The sequence below is a fragment of the Ursus arctos genome, unplaced genomic scaffold (genome assembly GCF_023065955.2).
Source record: "Ursus arctos isolate Adak ecotype North America unplaced genomic scaffold, UrsArc2.0 scaffold_30, whole genome shotgun sequence".
NCBI lineage: Eukaryota > Metazoa > Chordata > Mammalia > Carnivora > Ursidae > Ursus > Ursus arctos.
In genome coordinates, this window is record NW_026622986.1 from 5,048,468 (window position 1) to 5,076,150 (window position 27,683).

General features: G+C 38.8%; 1 protein-coding gene across 28 annotated transcripts in view; it reads left to right on the forward strand.

The window, feature by feature from the left end:
* Positions 1-27,683, forward strand: part of PARD3 (par-3 family cell polarity regulator) — a 634,782-nt gene that overhangs the window by 284,783 nt on the left and 322,316 nt on the right. For all 28 annotated transcript variants that reach the window (XM_026483463.4, XM_026483458.4, XM_026483464.4 and 25 more), the window contains exon 4: positions 11,118-11,296. In XM_026483463.4, the coding sequence (XP_026339248.2) occupies positions 11,118-11,296 (179 nt within the window). The remainder of the gene's footprint in view (positions 1-11,117; positions 11,297-27,683) is intronic.

The window sequence follows — 27,683 nt, forward strand, 5'->3', positions numbered from 1 at the left end:
CAAGATCCCTCGTGGATCTCACCCTGTGGTTGGGGCTATTGGATGTGTGGAAATAGAGGGCACATGCCCTACTGGACACGCTAATATGCGAGAGAAGACATTATCTGTAACAGTAACTAGAAGCCCCGCTTCCCCCTTTTTCCTTTTTTATCATCTCTAAATACTTGGTTCATGTTTGAGGGAAAACAGCTTAGCTAGCTCTCGCCTGCTTGCGTGCTCCTGGGTGCGTGCTCTTGCTCTCTTTTTCTTTTCGCTCATTGTTTCTTTCTAGCTCATTCTCATGTTCTCGACTCCAGTCCCCTCATTGCTCATTGAGGTATTTTTCTGAAAGTGCAAAACAAAGCCAACATTTTTTTTCCACAATACCCTCCCAAAGAAAGGCTTTGGTGGCAGCTGTTCAAATAGTCCCCCCCCCCCCCCGCCCCGTGGTTATTTTCATCTGGGATTCTGGTTGTATGTATCCCTCTTCTTACCTTTACTTTTTTCCTCTTACTAACGTCTTTTTATCACTGGGCAGGTGGTGGTCTGTTCGAGTATTTGTTCCCTTTTGAATGTTCAGAGTGGGGTTCACTTGGAGTGATTTTTCCACAATAGATGACTCAAAAACCCTTGGCTCCATAGTCATTATTTTTTAGAATCTCTGGAATAGTAGTATCCCATAGATGCTCACACATTTGTTGATTGAAGTAGCCAGGCATTACACCTGCCGTAGCAAAACGAAAAGGGGACACCAAAATTAGGTAAAAGGGAAACATCACCCTGTGGAGCTTTGCTTTCTCTGCTCGTTGGGCTGGCCTGAACACTCCCCGATGGGCTCTTTGGCAGGTGCTCAGGATTTGGGCATCACTAACCATTTTCCCTGAGCTGTAACTGCCTTAGCCAAGGGTTTGGGGGACATTAAGTTTATACAGGGTTCAGTAGCCAATGCATATTTTTATAGACTGCTGGTTATTTTCCACTGGCTAGGCCCTACCCTCTCCTCCAGGAAGCAGAAAGAGAAACGTGAAAGGCTTTTGACCTCTGATGCCTGTTTCTTACACACCTTCACCGTTCTTCCCCACCCTCAGAGAGTACAAGTAAGGAACCCCTGGATTGCATCTTTAACCATTGGGAAGTTTTTTTTTTCCTGACTGATGTATTTTAACGAACTTTGAAAAATTGTCGTTCCTGCTTTGGGGAGGTGTGTGTGTGTGCACATGTGTGTGTTGGGGGAAGGGAGGAAGGGCAGTGACAGTGAGTGGGTTGCATACTTGTCCTCTGGTTAAGAAGCTGGTTCATGCTATTCGAGGTGGAAGCAAAGTGCAGTGGAAGAAGGGGGGCAGAGGAATTCCACTAGCATCCCGGGCTACATAGCTTTCTTGCGCTCCTCATGCCCCCTCTGGCTGACTGGTCCGGCTCAAGGCTCTCCCTCCCTGGCTTGTGCCTGGGTCGGGCGGGGCTGCACCTGCAGGGCACTGATGGAGTGTGGGAAGAGAGTGCACGGACCTCACGCCTGGGCTCCTTTCCTGCCCGGCTATGGTTTGCTGGGAGCCGTGTCCCTGGACTGAAAGCCACAGCTCCCCTTGCCTTGGGGTGGTAAAAGCCTCATGGATACTCAAGCCCTTGTTGCTTTTCCTTAATTCTGCCATGTATTTGTAAACAGTCCTTCCTTTAGATTCTCCTCAGTGACCCCTTCCTGAATCAGCCAACTGTTTGCTGCTGGGACACCGACGCGGGATGTGATGGATTTGAGGAGTTAGGGCACTGAACAGTGGGGAACGTGGTTGGGATGGAGGGCAGATGCTGGGTGGTCTAAGTTACTGGCGTTGGTGAGGCAAAGAGCTACCGCACTGGGGACGTGTTGGAGGAGCCGTCAGTGTGGGTACGTGACAGGGCCCACAGGGCGTGTGTGGCGGCTGAGCCCTGAACCCTGAGAAGAGTATTAGGAACTTGTGTTAGGAAGACTCCTCAAGTCCTGATTGCTGCAGGCCTTGACATTGGGACATCCCTTCTGGGATTTTCTGTTTAACTCTTGGGTGGGCTTATTTATTTACTTATTATTATTTTTTATTTAACCGGGATAATTGCAGAATCGCATGCAGTTGTAAGAAAGAATACAGAGAGAGTCTTGGGGTATTTCCCTCAATGGTAAGATTTTGAAGACCTGCAGCGGTATATCACATATAAATTAACATTGATACGACCCACCTATAGTATGCAGATTGCCGCTTTTGTACTCCTGGAAGTATTTGGAGGGTTTTTGATCAGAGTGGTTACATTATCAGTTTCCGAATGAGAATTCTGATGTTATGAATTCAGTGTGCCTCGGAAAAATTCTTGGTTTTTCTTCGGAAACAGTCATGTGACATTGACTTTCTTTTCCCTTCTTGTATGAGTCTAAGGTCCAGTGGGACCATTGAAAACATCCTGTTATCTACAGAAATGTGTTTTAAACTCAAGCTCCCCCCAGAATCACCTGTTATCTCCAGTGAAGTATAAGCATATTGTGGATTCGACACGCCTCAGTTCTCCTGGGAGAGCAGTGTGCTTATATCCAAACTGCAGCGAACAGGGAGTCAGTTAACAAGTGCTCCAGGTACAGCTGGGTCACCCAGGAGCGGGGTGACCTTTGACTCAGCCCTTAGACTACCTCTCTGGGCCTCAGTGCGCTCGCCTGTGAATGTGATATTTCAGTTTATTTCTAGAGCACCTTCCAGCTATAGTATTCTTTATTTATTGCTTACATATGTAAAAAGATAGTTAATAGCAGGGTGATAAAACTCATTTTATATCCTTGTGAGTTATTCACTGTTTTTTAGAGCTTATTTTGTGCCTTGTCTTCCACCCATTTCTTCCAGGGATTTCACCTCAGTCAGTGAAAGACTGAGAAGCACCTTTATAAAAAGGGCAACATATATTGGAAGGTCAGCTTTGCAATATTGATGACAGGTTTTTATCCCCGTGGCATGTGTTAATAACTTGGTTCTTCTCACTGTGAAACGTGTCTTTAGAAAATGTATAGTTGCCCTGAAGATCAGAGAGACCATCTTCATTTTGCATCAAGAGTAATTATGCTGTTTGCATCATAAGTTCTAATAGAACACGTGTAACTGCATATTATTTTTAAATTTGATTAAATACCTTGACGGCTTATGCCTGTCTTCTTGGAAAAGGTTTATTCATTGCCTTGAGTGGTTAAATAATTTAGAAATCACTAGAAGAATGAAAGAAGAGAAGCAAATGGGAAAGTTGATTAGGAGTAGGTAGGGGTGTGATATTTAACAGTTAAAAATGTATATATCTGCCCTTTTAGTATTTGCTCTAATTCATTATTAGGTTGCCATTTTCCACTTATTTAAAAGGCACCTTACCTAGAGAGGCAAATCAATATTTACAGTGCATTAGTGACACAGAGAATTTGAAATCTTGTGATGAGGGTTTATTGCTGTTTTATCCGCTCTTCAAAGGAATGCACACATCAGTCTCCACTATCGTCCTGGACCCAGTGACATCGCACCAGTCCCCGTGCGCTCCATCCAGCAGCTTAATTATTGAAGATCCTTGTCTTTGAATTTTCTTTTTAATATTTCAGAGGATGTACTTAGAAAATCTATATATTAAATAAACCAGAAGATTATGGAGAAAGTTTTATTCTCATGTTTTTACATGCATTGATTTTCCTAAAATTGAGGATGAGGAATTGTAAAAATAATGACCAAACTACCTTAAACAAGAAACTTCTGTTATTTCTAATTACTGTAAAGAACCCAGATTACATCAGATCATTAGAATGCTGAAACAGGCCATGAGCAAACCACGGAGGAAAAGGCTGTATTTGTATTATATTCCTCTGAGGCCAACACAAAATTGTCGTCTTCTTACAATATATGTTTCATCAGGACCGGGAGAGGTGGGAAGCCTGTCAGATGAACAGGCAGTTGTGTCTCATGATGGATTCTGTAGATAAGGACAGATGTTTATAGTGATCTCCTTTAAAATCAGGTTCAACTTGTCAGAAGACCACATGCCATTTGTGGCTGCTTGTACACCATTTCCTACAACTCGGGGAGTTTGTTGCTTGTAATACTTCTCCTTTGTTGCTTGTAATACTTCAGCCCGTTTAGAGGCACCTGACAATGGCTTTTGATACCACTGAGAAACACTTTCGTATTTTTTCTAGTCCATTTTTTATAAATTGTTGTAAGTTCTGTTAGGATGAGGTTTGGTAGCGGTCACGGGTATAGTGTATGAACATATGCAGATCACACATTTTTTTATAATCAAAAAATTTCTGACCCCCTTAGTGCCACCTGTGGTCTTGCCGATGAGGAGCCTGAGGCCTGGAGAGGGCACTGAGACGCCAGGCTGCCCACCGGTCCAGGCCAGAGGTTCTTAGTGTGTGGTCCAGGGCCCTTGGGACCCACTCAGATCGTTTCAAGGAGGCTGTTAGGGCAGGACTGGTTTTCATAGTCTTACCAACATAGGTGTTGTGTTTTTCACTGGGTTGATCATCTGCACCAGTGGTGCTCAGGCCCTGGTGGGTAAAATGCCGGCCCCTTGGCACAAATTGAGACATGGGCACCAAATGTAGCCTTTACCCAACACACTCGTACTTTAAAACATAAGCCATTTCCATCTGCTGTCCTTGATACAGCAGCAAGAATGATTGCTTTTGTTAATTACTGGCCTTTGGAGTATCCAGCTTCATAGTTTGTGTGATTAAAATGGTAGGTAGGCATAAAGCCCTTGAATGTGTTGAAGATCAGTGGCTGTCTTGAGAAAAACTTCTACGTGATGGTTTGCGTTGTAAGTGGACCCAGCCCTTTTCTAAAAGTTTATTTTTTTTCATTTAAATTTTCTATTTTTTCATTTTTTTAATTATTATGTTCAATTAGCCATCATACAGTACATCATTAGTTTTTGGTGTAGTGTTCAGTGATTCATTAGCTGCATATAACACCCAGTGCTCCTTAAAACCCATCACCCGCTTACCCCATCTCCCCACCGTCCTCCCCTCTGTAACCCTCAGTTTGTTTCCCAGAGTCCAGAGTCTCTTATGGTTCGTCTTCCTCTCTGATTTCCCCTTCTTCAGTTTTCCCTTCCTTTCCCTAATGTCCTCCACACTACTCTTTCTGTTCCACATATGAGTGAAACCGTATGATAATTGTCTTTCTCTGCTTGAGTTACTTCACTTAGCATAATCCCCTCCAGTTCCATCCATGTCGATGCAAATGGTGGGTATTCATCCTTTCTGATGGCTGAGTAATATGCCATTGTATATATGGACCACATCTTCTTTATCCATTCATCTGCTGAAGGGCATCTTGGCTCCTTCCACAGTTTGGCTATCATGGACAATGCTGCTATGATCATTGGGGTGCACATGCTCCTTTTTTCCACTGTGTCTGTATCTTTGGGGTAAATCCCTAGTAGTGCAATTGCTGGGTTGTAGGGTAGCTCTATTTTTAACGTCTTGAGGAACCTCCATACTGTTTTCCAGAGTGGCTGTACCATCTTGCATTCCTACCAACAGTGTAAGAGGATTCCCCTTTCTCTATATCCTCACCAACATTTGTTATTTCCTGTCTTGTTAATTTTTGGCATTCAGACTGGTGTAAGATGGTATCTCATTGTGATTTTGATTTTGATTTCCCTGATGGCTAGTGATGTTGAACATTTTCTCATGGGTCTGTTGGCATTTGTATGTCTTCTTTGGAGAAGTGTCTGTTCATGTCTTCTGCCCGTTTATTGACTGGATTATTTGCATTTTGGATGTTGAGTTTGAGAAGTTCTTTATAGATCTTGGATACCAGCCCTTTATCTGTTACATCATTTGCAAATATCTTCTCCCCTTCCGTGGGTTGCCTCTTAGTTTTGTTTACTGTTTCCTTTGCTGTGCAGAAGCTTTTTATCTTGATGAAGTTCCAAAAGTTCAGTTTTGCTTTTGTTTCCCTTGCCTTTATAGACATGTCTTGAAAGAGGTCGCTGTGCCCGGTGTCAGATAGGTTACTGCCTATGTTCTCCTCTAGGATTTTGATGGATTCCTGTCTCACATTTAGGTCTTTAATCCATTTTGAGCTTATCTTTGTGTATGATGTAAGAGAATGGTCCAGTTTCATTCTTACGCATGTGGCTGTCCAATTTTCCCAGCACCATTTATTGAAGAGACTGTCTTTTCTCCATTGGATATTCTTTCCTGATTTATCAAAGATTGGTTGGACCATAGAGTTGAGGGTCCATTTCTGAGGTCTCTGTTCTGTTCCACTGATCTATGTGTCGGTTTCTGGGCCAATACCAACCATGCTGTCTTGAGAATCACAGCTTTGTAATATAGCTTGAAGTCAGGAGCCAACCCTTTTTAAATGGAATACCACATTTCTTTTTTCTTTCTTTCTTTCTCTTTTTATTTTTTTGAAACAGGACAGAAAACTGTCGTTCTTCAGACTTTGGTGTCTGGCAGAGTTTCTAGAAAATGAACGAAGTGAGCCTGTTGCTACATGGCAAATAAGGAACAGTATTTATTGCCAAAGGAAACACGCAAGCCTTCTAATGAAAATTAGATTTTGGAAAACACAAATCCTCCCGTCACTTAATGACTTTTCTCATGAAATGGGTAGTGATATTCACATATGTGTTTTTCTGATATGAAGAAATATATCAACCTTTGTAAAAGTCATGTAAGCCAATAATATATTCCAAATAGCTAATGTTAAAGAATATTTTCATGAGTAAAAGATCCAAAGTGTAAGACAGACAAGGAGATTTTGATGTACAAAGAATGAGAAGTTTACATTCCATATAGCAGCTAACTTTTGAGAAACTCTCCTTCTTCAAGTTTTGGTGTGGTATCAAAGGAGAGTATCTACAGTTTTGGAAAGATTATTAAAATACTATTCCAGCTAAATATTTGTGGAGTTCTTTTTTCCTTCGTACGCTTGTCATGTTGGAGTGCATTGAAATCAGAAGCAGGGATGAGAATCCAGATGTCATCTATCAAGCAAAATGTACGACAATGCTACTCTTCCACTAAATAAACTTTGTTTTATAAAATAGAATTTTCTGAATTCTGTTTATGTTAACATGTAAATGGGTTTATTATTGTTAAGTTAAAATGAATTAAGGAAGAAATATTTAAATTGTTTTCATTTCCACTTCTAACATGGTAAGTATCCCTAGCTATAACCCACACAAACAAAAGCTCTTTGGGGTCCTCAGTAAATTTTAGAGTAAAAGAGTCCTGAAATCAAAATTTGACAAGCACTGGTCTAGGCTGGTCTCCTTTGGGGCATACTTTATTGTCTTACACATTGTACGCCTATTTAACCGGGAGGTTTTTCTTTCTTTAACATTTCTGAAGTTGGGATGACTGTTGTTTCAATCTGTCTTCATAACTGACATAATATTTCTTTAACTCTCCAAAACCAAATGTTGCTATTCGTAAAAATCAGTATATTTCTCAGTGTATATAATTCTACTTAGAAAACAACAAACATTTTTCCTTTTACAAAATCGAGACTCACCTTTCTATCTCCAAGTAGCTAGAAATGGAATTTGTTTTCCAATGAATTGCTGATTACTAGAACTAATTTCATGATTTGGGTAGTGAGTCAGCACTGACCCAGGTGCCAGGAAGTCGTCCTGACATCTGTCATCTCGCTGAGCCTCTGCTTACTCATCTGTGAAGTGAGTCACATGTTCCTCTGTTGTGATTAATGTAGAGACTCGCTAAAAAAAAAAAAAAAGACTCAGAACATTCCAAGTTAAATCAGTGGTTCTGATCCAAGGTTACCTAGGTGTGTGTATAAACTGGATAAAAATGCCTTATAGTTTTCATGCAACCGTAAAACCATGAAGAAATTATAAACCAATGCAAGTGCCAGTGTCACAGCATCAGTGTGTCTGAGTCTGAGTCACAGGCACCCTGAATGTAGGCCATTGCCGTGTGGCCCGGAGCTTTGCCTTTGGACCTAGTGATCTGCTAGTGGGCACCAGGATTCAGTTCTTTCAGCGCATTGAACTGCAAGAAAACCTTGATTTCAAGATCACTATGATATCATTTGGCATTCTTTTACGAAGAACACATTTTTTACTTTTTAAATTGAGTTCTGTTCTTTTCTCATTAGCCCGGGACTCAAATCACCTTCCTGAATGTGCCCGTGGACAGAAATGTCAATAGGGGGCCTTGAAATTGCATCAGGGTACTTGATTACTAGGTAGTACAAGTGGAAGATCCAGACTATATTATTTCCTTTTATGGACGTCACTGAAATGAAAACAGAATGAAATGAAAACAAAGTGTAATGTGCGAAGCACTGACAGGAAGGGCCGGCTGATAGCACCTCTCGTGGAACATCCCTCACGGCAGGAGTCCTGTACACACTGCCCAGTGCAATGCCCCACATCTACCCAGAAGGCTCCGCCCCCGGGTCCGCAGTCCTCGCTGCACCGTATCTCCTTTCTAACCCTCCCTTCCCCTCACATCTGCAGCTTCACGAGTTGCAGATACAAGAGGTAAAAGGCTAATTATTTTTGTCTGTTTCAGACTAACAGATTAACACGGTGATCATGTCCCATCAGAAGATGCATCCTGTATGCAATTTATTCTTCTGGGAAAAATTTTCAGAAGCAAGCATACAAAGCTGTTTCTTTTGTTTAAGCAAATTCAATGAAATTATATAGTTCGTGAATTTATTTTGGGGTCGAAATGTACTTTTATGTGATTGTTTTATTGTGGTCGTTACTTCTGTACCACTTCTTAAAGTCTGTCTCTTGTGAGTAGTGCTTCTTTTAGATTTACACACAGGTGCTCCCATGCATGTGCACGCACACGTGCACACATATGCACATATTCTCTCTCTCTCTCACACACACACACACACACACACACACACACACACACAAATGGAGTGTGCAGAGTTCCTTAACAACTAAATAATTCATAGCCCAATAATTGGAAAGCAACAGAAGTCATATCCAAGAAGTGGTATTTATAATTGGCCAGACTATTTTTTTCTTCCCATTCCCTTTTTGCTTTCCTGCTAACATTTTTGATTTGATGAATCTGGGAGCAGTTTTGTTATACGGGAGGGAAGTCTTTGTTATAGTAGAGCAGTGTAGTATTAACACACATAGATTCTTAGATGTATATTTTTGTGAATTTGTTGTGAGAGTGACCACATAGTTCTTGGTGTTTTATTTTTGGTTGCTATGTATAAGCAGTAAGTGCCATCACAAGTTTTTACTTACATTTGGAAATTATTCTTCTCTATAATTTTCATGTATGTGTTTCTCCCAGCAAATTAAGATAACCACTAACAATATTAAATTAAATGTTCAGCATATTTTTTTCCTGTAATATTACTCAGGCTTTCTTATTATCAAATCCTTATGATATAGTAGCACATGTTAAAAGCAGTATTATATTCATATGCTTCTGTTTCCTTTGATCATTTCTAATTTGCTTTAACATTTTTGAGACTATTGGATCGACAGTGATTTAAATATCACCTTCGTATAGCCATACCATTAATCAGTGCATCAGTGTTCCAGAAATATTTTTCATAGAGTAAATGATGAATGTATTCCACCATTAAAGCTGTTTTGTTAGAGACTATTTATTTATTTATTAGAGAGTAAGAGAGGTGGGGGAGGGGCAGAGGGAGAGGGAGAGAGACCCTTAAGCAGGCTCCACGCCCAGGATGGAGCCCCACGTGGGGCTTAGTCTCATGACCCTGAGATCATGACCTGAGCCAAAATTAAGAGTTGGACGCTTAACTGACTGAGCCACCCAGGCACTCCTGTTAGAGACTTTTTATAAAAATTTACCTTGCATTCTAGTTTTTTGAAAACAGATTAGCATAATTTTTTGTCTTATATTTATTATCTTTTTGAATGATTTTCCTTAGTTGATGAGTGGAGTTTTTGTTTTGATTCCCAGTGTTATAGACTCCTGTGCTTTTGCTCTTCTCTCTGGTTTTATAGCTGTTTCTTCTCTGCTATACCAACGATTGTATCTGCTAAGATGTTCTCAGTACTATAGATACAAATATTAACCTGAGTTTGTTAATGATTGTGTTATAGCGATTGCTGTATTGTAATATTGTTAATATTACATATTAACCTGAGTTTGTTAGTGATTGCGTTCTAGCAGTTGCAGACAGAGCCCTCTTTTATGTGAGTACAGTTGCTGAAACACTGTCTTTCATGTAACTGTGTATGTGAGTATATGTCAGCCTGCATAGTAGCATATTAGCATATTACTTTCAAGATTTTCATTACCTTAAGGATAGGAAATGTGTTTGTGTTTTACATTTTCTGATAGTACTTCTTTGAACAAAATAATTATCTTATTTAACAGAATTCCTTTATCGAGGAGCCAAACAGTTTAGATTGTGTATTTTTAATCCTGATACGGTTAAAAGTTAGGTAAATTTTTTCCATGGTCACATCATTATTGATATTTTAGAATATGTATGATATATATATTTTTAAAGATTTATTTATTTGGGAAAGAGTGCACACACCCTAGGGGCAGAGGGAGAGAGAATCTCAAGCTGACTCCCCGCTCAGTGGAGTGGGGCTTGATCTCACAACCCTGAGATCACGACCTGAGCTGAAACTGAAAGTCCGACGCTGGATCAGCTGTGCCACCCAGGCACCCCATGTGACATTTTATTTAAAAATATTGGAATAATAGCAGCGGTAATGGTTATTATTGTTACTCCGTATTGAGTATACACTGAGTGTCAGGTACTGTTTTAAGCACTTCATCTCGTTTAGTTCTCAAGATACCCTATGGAAGAAGGACTGGTTATTGCCTTTAGTGTAGGAAGAGACTAGAAGCAGAGTCTAGTTAGGCATCTTGCCCAGAACCACACAGATAATAAGTTGGTGAAGCACGAATATGAGCCTGGGCGGTCTGACTCCGGAGCAGCTTCTCCCACACATACTACGTTTCTTTCCCCATGAAGTGTTTTAAAAGGAACTAATGGAATTTCTATTCAGAATGATGACCCACTGTCACCTTAAAAGTGTTACTCTATTCTTTAATCTTTTGGATTTCACTACCTTGTGTCCTAACATGTAGTCTTCAGACAGTAGTTACTTTTTGAAAAATGTAATTTTTTTTGTATTTGTAGATATGCCTCTTCATGTCCGACGAAGCAGTGACCCAGCTTTAATTGGCCTTTCAACTTCCATTAGTGATAATAATTTTTCTTCTGAAGAGCCTTCACGGAAAAACCCCACACGCTGGTCAACAACAGCTGGCTTCCTTAAGCAAAACACTGCTGGTAGCCCTAAAACCTGTGACAGGAAGGTAACCATTTCTATTTTGTGTCTTCTTAGTATCAGTGATGAGTGTCAGCTGCTGACTGAGTTCTTCGCCTCTGGCGCGTCTCACTGTGTGTGTGTGTGTGTGTGTGTACCAACTTCTAGGGCAAAGTTGAGACGGCTTCCTGTTTTATGTTGCCCTTGCATTTTATGATAAAATTCATGCTATTTATTTATGTCTCCATTTTTTTGAATAGATAATATATTTATGATTAAAAATGAAAACTTCTGACATGAAATATGTACATGTAAAGTCCCTTTTCTATTTTGTCTCCTAGTCACCCTGTTTCTCTTCAGGGGCGGTCCCCTTATTAGCCTTTTGCATGTCCCTGCAAAGGTATTTTACACATGTATAAGCAGATATTCATACTGGGTCATGAGGTACATTAGAGAAATTATAGCAGTATGGATTTTTAAGGAGGAAAGTAGAATCCATAGTCTAATTACTCTATTGATATTTTTCTTCCTAGAGAAAGGAAGTGTACTGCCTAGTCTTAATAACATTTTCTTCTTTGAGCTAATTTACATCAGTCCATGACCTAATTTATTTAGTCTAAAAAAATAAACTTTATTCTGTTTTTTCAGTTTGTTTCTTAATGCTCTTTGTTATATATTCCTGTAGAGGCCTTTTCATCCCATGCTGTTACACCTCTAATCTTTTACTCAGTGAGCTGTAAGCCGCGTTTGTCATTTTCACTGCCGAGTCTATAGAATCTGAGTAAACGTCTACTGAATGAATTAATATTTGTTTCAATGCAGACATTAATTGAGCGGCATGTGTATGCCGAACTATGCTAATTACATCTTAATATTAAAGGGAATATAGCTTGATATTTGCTTGATTTATCCTTTGCATTTATGTGAAAGTACCTGTTTTAAAATTTTTTTACTTGTATTTCTAACACTCATCTATGGTAGTTCATTTAAGGAAAAAAAACCACACAGAGCATCTAGATACCGTAGCTGAGAAGAATCCTCCAGGAGAAAACAGTGCGCTGTAGTCTCTGATTTTTTTGGATTAGGAGTTTAACTGTTAGGCTCACTTTTCGGAACTATTTCATTATGTATTTGAGGAGGAATCAAGCTGGACTATCTTCTCGTTGAGATTAGCTTGAAATGTTAGAGTGCGTGATCTTGAAGTAAACCATCCAGAGAAGCAGAATCCAATTTATGAATAAGCCTCATGACATTTAATTTGTGTTCAGAATAGATTTGATTCACATGGATATTTAGAAGTGTATAAACAAGTCAAGTTGGCAGGTTTAAAAAAGATGCATTATTACGAAGGTTTTCACATGGTTTAAGAGTAGTGGGTCAGAGGTCATTGAGGTAATCAGGGTTTTCTTTTTAATTCCTTCAACATCCTGGGGATGTGAGTCAGCTTCAGTTGCACGGAACAGAGCCACAGTGGCTATTTTCAACATAAGAGGACTTAATGCTGTGAGTTGGAGTCTCAGAAAAATCACTGGAAGAGCTTGAAGAGCAGGCTGTAGGCCGGACCTCCTCAAGGACTTTCTGGACGTGCAGTACTGCACAGTTGCCCGGGAAAGAAGTCACCTGGGACCCTTCCCCTGCATCTGCCCAGCTGTTGGTAGCTGATGGTAGCACCCTGTCTCTTGTCACCTGTGAAGCTGGGACCTGACCCCAGAAATGCCTCAGAAAACTCCATCCTCTCCATTGCCAGGCTTGCCCCTAACAACAGCCCAGGACAATTCCCTCTTCCACAACCGTCATCAAAATGTCAGGCTCTTGATCCAGATGTGCAGAATGCTGCTTGCCTCCAGATCCTGACCTGTAGGGGAGGTTTCGGAAATGGACGTAGCCTTGTAGCTGCAGCAGAGGGAGGCACACTGCCAGAGGCCCGTGATGGGCACTGCCAATTAATCACCTCATTGACTCTTTGTTCTAAATAGCATACATCTATCATTCTAAAACATTTGGGAAACTAGTACAATACAAAATTAAATTATTTATAATGCTAAAATTCAGCAACACCTGGTATTAAGACAATAAGGAATAGGCACACATACGCACATACACATACTGTCACCCCCCCCCCCCCCACCCACACAGAGTTGGAGTCATACCATGTCAACGTATTTGCATGCTTATTATTTCTACCTTTTTTCATATCCTAGGGATTTCCCCTGGTGTGAATTTTATTGGACTATATATATATGTAGTCCAATAAATACATATATATAGTCCAATACATATATATGTATGAAGAAAAGTATAAAAATATAAAAAATATATATATTTAGCACGGTGGGGGGGGGACAGAAGGAGAGCGAGAGGGGATCTAAAATAGGCTCTGGGCCCAGTGTGGAGCCTGACTTGGGGCTCAGTCTCACAACCCTGAGATCGTGATCTGAACCAAAATCAAGAGTCAGATGCTTAACTGACTGAGCCACCCAGGCACCCCCCTGAAAAATATTTTTAATGGATGCAGAATATCTCACTGTAGAATATACTTTATCATTCTCTTATTGTTGGACATTTATAGTATTTTCATTTTTTTCACCTTATAAATCTAAGTGTTGTGAGACAAATTTGAATGAAGTTTTGTTTTAGAAATGGTTATCCATTCAATAAGCTTTTTCCTGTGTGGAACAGTATTTAATGTAGCCAAATGCCCACTTTCTCATAGGAAAGATCTTGATTTACATACGTATCGTTAGATGATATCATGTTCACATACAGTGCACATAAAGGGTAATGTGTAATGAATTTGTCCTTTGAATTATCTTCGGCTTTACTTTTCAAGTACCTATTTCCGAACCTTGCTGTCAAAATTTTAATCTGTTTGTGTTAATATCTGAGAGATTTTCTTTTTTCTATGTGTATATCCGACTAAATGCTACCTTATTTTCATTTATAAAACGACTTCCTGTATTTTCGGTATTCAGAACGGGTGCTTGGAGGAAAGTATACTTGCTGATCAGTATTGACTTGATTTCCTTCTTTTGAGGCCATGAGAGCTTGCCTATGCTGGGCAATTTCAAGATGTTCTACATTTTTATGAGTATTAGTGGTTTAGGTTTTCTGTATAATGCATGGAAATAAAGGAGTTTAGGATTCATAGTCTTGTGATGCATTGATCTCTAATAGTTAAAATTAAGTTGACATTCTTGTATCACTCATCAACATAGTTAAGTGTATAACTCATCAGCATAGTTAAGTGAACTCTGTTCTTCTAAGTTGATAAGTTAAACAGTTTTGGAATAATGTCACCAATCAGTTGAAATCTCTTATTTCTGAACGAGGCAGTTCCATTCAGGTATGTTAGAACACTACCAGGCTGAACGCGCTCCTGTGGCTCACAACCAAGATGAGAGGTAGGGTCTTCCTAGTTAATGTAGTCAGGCCACTATTAAGTTTAGAGGGCAGTAGAGACAGATTTTGGTGCAACTAAACCAGGTGAGAGCTTGGAGAGACCAAGGGGTCTGTGGGCTTCTGGATTTCGTACAGTTCTTCATTCTTTAATTTGGAAGTGAGATGTAGAATAGAAGAGAGTCGTGGCTTTTTAAAAAGTTCTTTGGAACATTGACTCACTCCCGTTGCCCAGCATTTTGTGGCTGACTGCCTTTTTCAACTCTCTTAGAGAACATTTTGCTCACACTTAGTATGGAAAGTATATTGCTAGAAAATGTATTTTCATTTGAGATTTTACACGTGCTTAATATTTCATCTTGGGAAAGAGTATTTCAATCAGTGTGAACACTTAAATCATTTTGCCACCTCTTTGGTCATCCTTATTAAGTCATTGTCCCTGCAAATAAAGTCTAACTAGTATGTGGAGAGCATTTGATTCATTCCATCAAGAACAATGTAATGAGGCACTTATCAGAATCAGCCAAGCATGAAGTCTCAAGGATAAAGTCTGTGCATTATTTCATTGTGCATTGCTTGTAAGCCATTATTCCTTTCCCCCAAAGACCAGGAGCTGTTGCTTTTCTAAGCTGTCTGCCCCTTTCACTGCTGCCTTCCCCCACGCCACCAAATAAAATTTACATGGGTAGATAAGAACAAAGGTAGCTTTAAGAACATATCTTAACCCGTTACGGTAAGGGGAAGAAAGGGTTAAGAGAACATATTATATTAGCATCAGTATCTTGTAAATTCTTATTATTTTTAAAAGTTCTTAAAAAGAGACCTTAAACTATTTCTGACACTCTGGATTTATTATTTCTCTTTGATTTAGTTGTTTGACATGTTTGGTATCTTTCCAATACTCCTCATATATACAAGCTCCTGGAAGAGTTGCTGTCTTAATTATGTCTTTGTCATCTCTCTTCTGTTCATTATTAGAGTTATGAGATCTTTCTTCTAACTTCAGAAAAATATTTATATCAACATTTCTGTAGTATATTTTAAGATTCCCCAAATAGTCTTTTTCTTATAATACTATTTGCTCTTTGCATTTATAAAGTAATGAAAAGTATAAGGAAGCAAGTCGGTAATTTGGAATTGTGTAGATGAGGAATATTGACAGTTGGGTGTATTAACTTGGGACTCTGGAGCATAGCTCTGTATAGCTGGTGGCCGTCCTTATTACCAGTGGGGAATCATCCAATGAGTATAGTTTAATTTCCTGACTTTTCCCCTAATTTTGTCTTATATTGAGAGCATTTTCCCATGTCTCATAAATATAGATAGCTTGCCTAATGTTCGTTTATGTACTGATTTTTTTTGTCGTTGGTTTATTCATTTTATTTGGTGATTTTCCTGTTGCTTGACATTTATACTTTGCCAATTGTTTTGCTCTAATAAGTAACCTTTAGAAGTACCCTTCAGAAAAGATCCTTATATATTAATTTATGTTGACATCTCTGATTATTTTCTTAGAACAGATTCCTGAAGTAGACTTATCTGACCAAGGAAATGGATATTTTTTAAAGCTACTGATAATTGTTTCTCGTGAGTTCATGACTAATAAAGTGTAAAGTACTTATGTTGTATAAAGCACTGTAAGAAGTCCCAGATGGAGTGAGCAGTGGGATGAGGGGGAGGATAAAGAAAACAAAGAAGCAAGCGGTACTGTTCCAGTGTTCTGGAACTTACTGTCTTACTGTATAGTTTAATGGCTCCCATTTGGCTCTGCATCAGAGTCACCTGTGAACTTTTAAAAGACGATATACACTTGTAACAATGGATTCATTTACCCACTTCGGGAGATTTGTGTGTTTATTTAAAGCTGCTTTACTGATTTCAGGGCACAGTCTTTTTTTTGAGAACTGAAGTCCAGCTGAAAAGGAAAAGTGTGTTTGTTTGCCTGTTAAGGGAGGGTATATAAGACTATTATGGTTATTTTGAGATGTCTTCTTTTTAGGCTAATTTTTCTATCATAGCAGAATAAAATCTGGAACGTTTACCATATTTGGTTTTGTAATGTTTCACTTCTCACACTTAAATTTCTCAAATTTATCATTTTTTAAAAAAGATTTTATTTATTTATTTGAGAGAGACAGAGAGGGGGAACATAAGCAGGGGGAGTGGGAGAGAGAGAGGCAGGCTTCCCGCTGAGCAAGGAGCCCAGTGCGGGACTCGCAGGATCCTGGGATCATGACCTGAGCTGAAGGCAGATGCTTAATGACTGAGCCACCCAGACGCCCCTCAAATTTATCTGTTTCAACTGAAAGTCAGTTAAAATGAGTTTTTTTGGGTTTTAAATAAGTGTAGTATAACAGCCTGCTGAGATAGTGGATCCTATCCTGCCAATGTCCAACTAGAATAGGACGTATCTTTTCTAAACAGAAGCTATGATACAAATAATGTGCCTGCATATTGTTCCTTGGCATATCGTCCTCCACCCCCAATCCTTGTTTAGAGTGCATTTGAATACATCGGGTCAAGACACCATATTCCCATTATCATGTGTGAAGTCACCAGTGCTAATTCAGACACACGAACTTCCAGAAAATGCCTACTCCTTGTTTTATTCAGTCAGAAAACTTTGGCGGTTGCTATGCTGGCAGTATATTAGCAGTTAACACTGGCTCCTACTTCATGGTACTCTAAAAGAGCCGATTTCTTGCTCATTCATTCATTCATTCATTCATTTTTTATAGAGTTGCAGTCTGCGTTTATTTATTTGTTTGCTTCCTTATCCCCTACACAGGCATTTGGTTTCTGAGGCTCTGCTTCTCTTTATGCTTCCTAATGGATAAGGCCAGTATACTGGTTAATTTGAGTATGCTGTTTTATTTTTAAGCTAGTACGTTTGACCAGTTGGCTGTTGAAAAACCTTGTCTATCTTTTGTTATTTATGAGCCAATCATAGATGTTAGCTAGTTACAGTAATCGTCTAAAAACCTCAAAGGATGAGCTGAGATCATTCCCTAAATCCACATGTTTCCTCTGTGAGAGACCTATAGCTGTGTTTAATTTTCTGGGGCATTAGCTTCAAGGGAGATCCAGCTGAGACTTAGATGTTAGACTATTCTGCTGCAACATTTGTATTTCCCCTTAAAGGCCTCTGAAACTATAAATTTCACCCTTCTGTTTTGCATATTAAAAGATCTTCATTTGATTGCAGTATAGTCGTGTGCTTTTAGTAAGTGATGGTTATGATCATTTCTACAATAGGCCAGCTTCAACTGCCAGGCTCACCTAGTCGGGTTAATAACCTAGTCTCATCTATTTCTGTGTCACATGTAGGGAGATAATCTGTCTTCACTTGCTTTGAATATTATAATTTGTGTTCAAAGTTATAAAATCCTAAGGTGCTATTGAGAAAATTTTTGAGCCTGGATGTGGTATTTTTAGCATTCACAAACCATTCCAGAAATACAAACCAGAGTAATGTCAAAATCTTTATTGGGCACCCTCAAAGTTCCATAGAGTAGAGAGGGAAATGGGTATGCTACACCTGTTTTTCTTGACTTGGGGGGAGAGCCCCGGGAAAGGACAGTGATTAAATTATATTGAACAAACATTTGCATGGTTTTTATACACTTAAAAATATTTTGGCCCAGGGGGCGCCTGAGTGGCTCAGTCATTAAGCACCTGCCTTCAGCTCAGGGTGATCCTGGCGTTCTGGGATCGAGCCCCGCATCGGGCTCCTCCGCTGGGAGCCTGCTTCTTCCTCTCCCACTCTCCCTGCTTGTGTTCCCTCTCTCACTGGCTGTCTCTCTCTGTCAAATAAATAAAATCTTTAAAAAAATTTTTTTTGGCTTCATTTTATTTTTTTAACTTGGTTTTTGTTCTTAATTTTTGATACTTTAGGTTATTATAAACCTACTTCCTTCAAGTCACAAAGTCAGATGTAGTCAACTTATGTCCTGTTGTTAGCAAGAAAAGTTGAAGATGGCACTGCTCAGGACCAGAGCCACCTGCTGCTTGCATTCTCGCTGCTCTGGCAGCCTGGGTTTTAATTTGCAGGGATTCCAGGTGCCCTTGTGTTCCTGTCTGCCTTTGGAGAAGTGCATTTCAGTTAAGGTTTTTTACAGTCTGGGGGTAGAAGTGGTTTCCATCTATCTCATCTCTAAACTATCTGTTTTTGAGGTTTTTGGTATTTTCACGTAATCGTAGCCAAGTTGTTTTGAGGACTCCTTGCCACATGCTGTGCTTGGTGTGTTACATGTTCTCTCTCATTTCATCCCCCTCTACTGTTTAAGTATGGTTGGTGTTCCCATTTTATTGATGAAGAGGTAAAACTTCAGGAGTAGATAGATCACCTCACAGTTAAACCAGCTGTTAAGGAGTAAAGTCGTGATGTGAGTCTACATTTTGCAGTTTCAAATTCTGTGCTTTTGACAAGTATCCTACCCACATCCCAAAATGCTTACAGACTTTATAAATTGCCCAATTGTTTAAAAAATTTTTATTTTTTAAAGATTTTGTTTATTTATTTACAGAGAGAGCATATGTGCCTTCATGCCTGTGTGAGCAGGGGGAGGGGCAGAGAGAGAGGGGAGGAGAGAATCCCAAGCAGACTCTGTGTTGAGCACAGAGCTGACGCGTGGCTGATCCACGACCCTGACATCATGACCTGAGCCAAAATCAAGAGTCGGACACAACTGACTGAGCCACCCAGGGCCCCCTGCCTAGTGTTCATTTAGTTGAATGATTTAAACTGTAAAATATTTCACAATAACCTTTTCATTTTTATCTCCTCTTAATCTTTCTATTATGCAGTTAAGACATGAATATAAGAATAATGAGCATGTGTTTATTATTAGAACTGGCATATTTTTTAAAAACCTCACCAAGTTCTTAACATCTTAGTCTTAAGTAAACATATGCTGGCGTCATGAATATCTGTACTAATAATCTGATTTGTTAACTGATCTCCATTTCTGTCCCTTTTTTGAAGAATTTTTTGTGTTCGTCTATTTTCTCTAATCCTTGTGATTGATATTATTTTTGTTGAGAACTTGTATATTTGGCCCTCTTCTTGATATTTTGTGTGCATTAATGACAGCAAAATAAGTAATGATACAGTTGGATTATAATCCAAAGACCAAAATAAATACCCATAAGACTATAGTGATGCTAATAAATGATTAAATAAAAGGTAAATGGGAGAAAAGGGACACATTTTCTTACAGAAGAATTCTGCATAGTATAAGTAATAAGTCCCCCTCTTCAGAAGGTGGGGAGCTTAACTCCCCTCCTCTTGAGAATTGGCTGTATTTAATATTTGTTTCCAAAGAAGAGAGGAGGGAATGTGAAAAATACTAACTTTACGGTGGAGAAGTGACAGACTCCCCGTAACCGAGTGATGGAGATGCATATCACTGATGATAAGTCATGGCGACGGCGAATCCTTGAGATGGCGCGATGGGATGGGTATTTCACTTCAGCAGAGTTTTCCCCGAAACTCATAACTTTAGTTTAATCGTGAGGAATCTCAAGACAAACGAAAACTGAGGGACATTCTATGAGGTACCTCACCAGTATGCTTCAAGAATATCGTGATCATAAAAAACTAGGAAAGACTGAAAAACTGTCCCAGGTCAAAGGTGATTAAGGGCATGTGAGGATTTAATACAATTTGGGATCCTGGCATGAAACAAGGACATTAGTGGGGGGTGGGGGGAACGGATGGATTGCAAATACATCTGTTAGTGTGGTTAATAGTGTTGTGTCTGTGTTGATTTCTTAGTTTGGACAACTATACCAAGGTTACGTAAGATGTTAACATTGAAGGAAGCTGAGTGAAGAATGGGTAGGAGCTCTGTGTATTATCTTTGCAACTTTTCAGTTAATCTAAATTTTTTCCATCACAAGAAGTTTTTTAAAACCCAGCTTTACAAGCCACATTGTGTCACCCACATTTTGTGCTGAGAATCAGAGATAGCAGTTCGTGCACACGTGCCTGGAGTGTGTGGAACCAGGACTCAGCCGCAGGTGTCTGTGAGCCCTCGGGCATACCTGGTCATTCCCTGAGATGTATTTTTCTCTTTGGAAATGAGTTATAAGGAAAGCTTTTCAACTGATTTTATTAAAAACTGATTGATGGTTGGTGCCCTTCCCTATGACAAGACTGAATTTGAGAAGTGCTTACCAGTTTTAAACCTGCTGCATTCTCATGGCTGGGTACTCCCACTTGTGTCTTTAAATTTCGTTGAGACATCATGGTGCAACAGCTGTTTTGTTGTCACTTTATTCAGATTGTTAAGGTTTTTTGGGGGGGACAGAGGAGGGGGCTTTCAACAGGAATTACTCCAAATTTTCTGGAATGATGTTTTCTAAAGTTAACGATTTTCAGTTATAATTTGGGGACAAAAATAGAAAAATTATTATTAAAAAATAGATTCCTTGGAAATTAATATCCAGCTTAGAGGACATGCTTTTTCTGCTGATGGGGTTGGAGAGAAGGACTTAATTCTTTAGAAGTTTGAGCTATCAATTTCTTTATGGTAAATGCTTTTCGTGTGGAGATGGAATTCTCCAGAAAAGTCATTATGATTGTATGAGAAGCATAACTAGGATGGGATTATGATAAGTGAAAATAATTTTTCTACATTTTCAAAAATCTGTGGAGATGATTTACCTGGGGAGGCAATTTCACAATTAAGGGGAAAACTTTAAGAAAAGTCAAATTGTCTGCTGTGCCTAGGGACTTGTGCAGAAATTACTCAGTTGTTTTGCCGATCTACCCAGTTCATTGAAGTTATGATTGTGGACTGAAAAATAGAAGAAGGAAGTGCTAATATTTACATTGGCAGGCTAGTTATATATGGTGCAAGTATCTTGATTTTCAAATTTTAGTGATTTCTTTGAATATATATATATATATATTGCTTTTAAATTAAGGTGAAAAACATTTAGGCAAATATAAAAGATTTATGTTGCACATTTAGATAATGTGTAAGACTGTAGGTATTTTGGATTCAGGCAACTAATGTAAGTATTTTACTTTTTCTCTTTCATTCCCTGGCATCCGTTTCCTTCTTCTCTTGGTGTTGTACGAATTGCTCCTGATGCAAAATGCTATTGTTATTTATAATTTTAGTTTGGAGATACAAGCGTTTAGAGTTACATGTTTTTTGAAAGAAAATGAAATGTGGATAGGTATTTCTTTCTGTCAAAATAAGAAATATGTAGCACTTTCTAAAATGTTTTAAAATTGTTTCAGATTTAAATTTGTTTTTCAGAGTCAAGCAGCATTAGACAAATGTTGCTCTTCATTTTTATTGTAGTTTTGGAAAACGAGCCACGCTCTTCAAAATGTAACTTGATCTGAAATATTTATATTTTATTTTTTTCTCATACACTTGCCTTTGTTGAAAGAGCAGGGTAAAAAATGGTGGTCCCTTTTCTCTACTCCTTATACTTGCTGATTGTGGAATGCTTATGGCCATGTGGCAATTGGGTGGCCTTTTTTTTTTTTTTTTTTAAAGAGAGAGAGAGAGAATGTGAATCCTAAGCAGGCTTCATGCCCAGTGTAGAGCTGGGTGGGGGCTCGATCCCACAACCCTGAGGTCATGAGTCGAAGTCTAGTCTGACACTTAACTGACTGAGCCACCCAGGTGCCCCGGTCATGTTGGTTTTTATAAAGTACTGTCCAAGAAATAAAATGGGAGCTCCTGTTATTACTGCTTCCCTTTTAGTTCTTTTCTTTAGTTCCTCAGAATCCAGATGGAGATAATGTTTTTGTAATTTGGAAAATATTAAACTATCCTCCCAGGCTACCTTCTCCCTGTGCTCTTACGGATGTTTTCATAGGATAAAGGAGATAATCCCAGTTATACCTGGAAAGAGACTGTTTTAATTTAAAACCATTTAAAAAGTGTTTTTTAAAAGATTTATGTATTTATGTATTTATGTATTTTTTTATTTATTTATGTATTTATGTATTTATGTATGTATGTATGTATGTATTTATTTATTTATTTTAGAGAGGGAGTGTGCACACCTGAGCATGCAGGGGCAGGGGCGCAGAGGGAGAGAAGCCTTAGCAGACTCCCTGCTGAGCATGGAGCCTGGCATGCGCTCTATTTTAAGACCTATGAGATCGCAACCTGAGCTGAAACCAATAGTCAGTCGCTTAAGGGACTGAGCCACCCAGGCGCCCCCATTTAAAACCATTTTAAAGCAAACATTTTACTCCTTTTTTTTTTTTTTTAAGATTTTATTTATTTATTTGACAGAGAGAGAGAGACAGCCAACGAGAGAGGGAACATAAGCAGGGGGAGTGGGAGAGGAAGAAGCAGGCCCCTAGCAGAGGAGCCTGATGTGGGGCTTGATCCCAGGGATCCAGGATCATGCCCTGAGCCGAAGGCAGACGCTTAACGACTGAGCCACCCAGGCGCCCCAAACATTTTACTCCTAATTATTCCTGAGACTATGCACTGCTTATCAATGAGCCAACCATCTCTCATGTAAATATAATTTGTGATTCAAGATTATATAATGGCCTCACCCTAATTTATATACAAGAACTCAGGAGATACTTTTCTGTTGGGAGGGGGTCATTGTGTAGGACTGGCTGGCTATCAGAAATTATCATCATGACCAGGTAAACCACGGTTCCTGGTTAGACCAAGACTGAGGGTTAGAATTCTCAAGATTCAGACACTGGGCATTGAAATGGGTGGATATGACCATGGGAACTGGTTAGTTGTCCTCATCTCCACAGAGCGTTTGTTCTAACTTCTCTCAACCTCTGTTTCTTTTTTTTTTAAGTAGTAAGAGGTTAAGCTGGATGTTCTCTCACTTTCTCCTTCCAGATTTAAAAAATTCTGTATCTAACGTTTTTCATGGCATTCTGAAATGTTGAGATGGATTAAAAAAAAAAAAACAGAAGAAGTTGGCTCAAAGAAATAACCTGAATGAGGCTGAGTTTTGCTGATCTTTTTCCTCTTAGGTTCCCTTGTGTGCTCCATGACCAGATCTGGTGGCTTCAGAGAAATCTGTGCTGTCATGGTCACCTCTGGAAATGTCACAGCCTTTATAAGTTGACCTGCATCTCTGTGAGATATTTGGCCCCCCCATTTTTTTTTTTTTTTAAGATTTTATTTATTTATTTATTTGACAGAGATAGAGACAGCCAGTGAGAGAGGGAACACAGGCAGGGGGAGTGGGAGAGGAAGAAGCAGGCTCATAGCAGAGGAGCCTGATGTGGGGCTCGATCCCAGAACGCTGGGATCATACCCTGAGCTGAAGGCAGACGCTTAACCGCTATGCCATCCAGGCGCCCCTGTGCCACCCAGGCGCCCCTGGCCAGCCTGTTTTTTATATCAGATCCCTTTAAGTTCAGGCTGGTGCAGATCCATGCCCTGGGGGTTATTTTTCTTATCTGATATTACAACAGTTACTGAGGTATTGGCCAGTTGCAGGTTATGGGGTAAAACTAAAATATTGTACTTCTGGTTTTGTCAGCATATCAACCGGAAGGATTTGCTATGTGACAAGAAACTTATTTGCAAATTAATCATAATTTTCAAGTTTGTACTTTCTGTAGAGAGTTCCAAACAGTTTTTTTCCCCTGGCATATTCAGCATTCTTGAGTGTCCCACTGATCTAAATGTAATTCTGTGATCTAGAAGTTACTGAATACATGTTGTAAAGACTGGAGAAGACATGAGTTATTGTTCAGATTTTTCAGGTCAGCATGAGTTTTAAGAACTATGTACCTTTAATGTTTCGAAGTAAAAAACTAATAAAATTTGAGGGACATTATAGGAGATTGGCTTTTGTACATTAGTAAAAATAAAATCTGCTTGGATAAATTATTTTCAGTTTTTGCTACTAATTCCTGTTCAAAATTTAAACTCAGTTTAGGATGAAAATTAAAATAGAGATTTAAAAATAAAATATGTATTAATGAAATTTGAGCTACAGAGATGCGCTAATAACTGGCATTCAGAATCTCTGCATTTTGATTTTTTATTTTTAAATTTTTAAAAAGTTACAATGTCCGTATAATCGCTGTCTCATCACAAATTGTACCACACTTCAGTAGACCATCACTAATATGCAGTCTACTAGGAGAATTTTGACAGAAATGTATGGCTGTTAGAATTTCCTCTTTGTCTTGTCATAGTTCTGTTCAGAAGTAAGAACAAATTTGGGGCGCCTGCGTGGCGCAGTCGTTAAGCGTCTGCCTTCGGCTCAGGGCGTGATCCTGGCGTTATGGGATCGAGCCCCACATCAGGCTCCTCTGCTATGAGCCTGCTTCTTCCTCTCCCACTCCCCCTGCTTGTGTTCCCTCTCTCACTGGCTGTCTCTATCTCTGTCAAATAAATAAATAAAATCTTTAAAAAAAATAAGTAAGAACAAATTTATAAATACAAGCTCTTTTATCTCTTTTAGCCCTCTCATTAATAATTAAGAATGTGGAAGAAAGCAATTACCCGAAAGGAAAGTAGGGGAGATATATATATATATATATATATATATATATATATATATATATATATATATATATATAAAATGGTATTTAAATAGGCAGGAATTATAGATAATATGGGCTTAGCTAATGGGATGAATTTGCTTGACCTCAGATCAGCAACATTGGGGCATTCCATGTAGGATATTGATCACCATGGATGTCAAATAAAGCCTTTTCAGTTCATTACACTTCAAAATAGCCGTGTGTCTGGGGTAAGTGACGATAATACTGTGTTTGGAATAAAATCCTGTTTCTTTATTTAAAAACATGCATTAATAGGCATGCAGTTGGTCTCAATGCACAGGGACTGCCAAACCTGCTGCCTGCATCTGTAGGTTGGTTATTGAATCTGTAATTTTTTGTGTGAGTCAGTTTATTCCCAATCCCATGTCTCTCTCTCTTTTCTCTTTCTCATTTATTAACTAGAGGACGATTTAAAGGTCAGAAAAGTGCCATCGACAAAAATCCTATTTGCAGGCCATGTATGGTTGTTATCTTCTGCGACGCTTTAGCCTTGGCGTTGCTTCCAAGGTCATGCTGTGGGGTAGCCATCAGGAGGCACACAAGGTGAACTCTCGCCACAGAGCCCGGAGTGTGTCTGTTACATCGAATCAACAATATGATTACTGATGATTTTAGCAAGCTTCATGTAATTAAAAAGAATTCTAAGCCATAATTACTAATTTCACTTCAGTCTTATAATTTCAGGTTAGACATCCTGAAAATAGTTTCTTTTGTGTCTGCTTTATCATTTCTTGGGGAAATGATAAAGCAGACAATTGAGTTCTCTTTGACTAGAATTGCAGAGTTGAAAAACAATTGTAAACTTAAAATCAGAAAACTGCATGGGAATATTTGAAACCATAGGATGCATAGAGGGTGCAAAAGTTAAATTTATATGCTTTGAACATTCAGGATGTCAAAATACGACACAGTTCCTAGTGGTTTTTAAAAAGGTGTTTGGAATTTTTGCGTTGAAAAAGAGTAGAACTATAGTTGGGTTTCTTATGCTAACAGAAATATCTGGTACTTCTGTTATGTTCATGAACTATTCCTATATTTCTGCAATGTAGGGATGTAGGCTTGCCAAGGAATCTGACCATCAGCTAAGTAGCTGTTTCTGAGAGATAAAGCCTTGGAGTTGCAGCTTAGTATGCCAGGAATAAGCTTCTATCCCAAGGCATTGGGTGGGTTCTGTGTGGTTTCCTTTTATTGAATTGTAATTGGCTTGGGGAGGGGCGATGGGGGAGAGAGGACAGTTACTTTCCCTATCCTGGAAGAGATTTACTGCATAACCAGGGTACTGCTACCAGGGAGCAGCAAATTAATATGCATTTCTCAGCCTGGGTGGCTTTTTGACACCTGATGATATGGCAGTACATTTAGATGATAAGGAAAATCCCTGATCACAGCAGGAACATCTGTTTTTTTCTGGCAAGAGGGAAAGCAAAGCTGAATGGCTGTTTGGGACAGCCTCATGAGTGAAGGATTAAAATTGTAATTAAAAAAAAAAAGGAGAGCAATTCCTTATGGTATTTTTCTTATAAAAATTGTTAGATAAAGTAGTAGTGGCTTTACTATAATGGATTATTTCTTGTCATTAGCAAATTTAATAATCATTAGGATTTTGCATATGGTACTACTGACAGATTTTTCTAAGTCTAAAGGAAAAGATTTCTGGTTTTACTTTGAAGTTTACCAGTATACAGAATGGAGGCATTAATTTGATCATAGAATGAAATAGATTTAAAGTCATATTCTCCAATTCTTTTAAAACAAATACAGCTCTAACTTGTTACAGAAATACTAATGGCAAAGATTTTTGTTGGCTTGGTTTTTTCTTTAGGTTAGAAAATACAGGTTTTGCAAATACATTTAACGTAAAGATTGACTTTTTTTTTTGTAGCTGACAATAGTCTGATTCATTAAAAATGTAAATAATCTTGCGTAGGCGTAGTAAGACCACCATGTGTATTTTGTTGTTGTTCTTGTTGCTGTTAAGTCATCTAAGGACTTTATTAGTTACAAACACTTCTTTCCTTCAGAAACAAATGACAGCATTATGCATAACATTCCATGCCTTTATACCTTGTTTTTAAAATTTTTTTAAGTTTTATTTTTTATTTAAAAAATGGGAACATAAGAATGCAAACTCACAAATGAGCTAAGAGAAAGTTCTTTTCAAAAATCAATTACTTTAACATATATAATTTGGAAGAAAAAAAGCAATATGTTTATCAATATGCACTATCAAGCCTTCCACTCAAAGTTCATGTAGGTAATAAGTTTAGATTCATTGCTAATCAGATCGGTGAATTTGGGAATGTTTTGAGAAATGCTCATCAGATTTTTTTGCATTCAGATATTTCAGTGTCAATGCAGTGTTAATGAGAACTTTTTTTTTGAAGGATTCTTTTTTTGTGTTTATGGTCTCTCATTAGCTTCTCATTCATCTATTAAGTACGTTAAATATTTGCTGGACACCTACTTCGTGAAAGGCTCTGTGCTGGGCATCATAGGGATAGGAAAA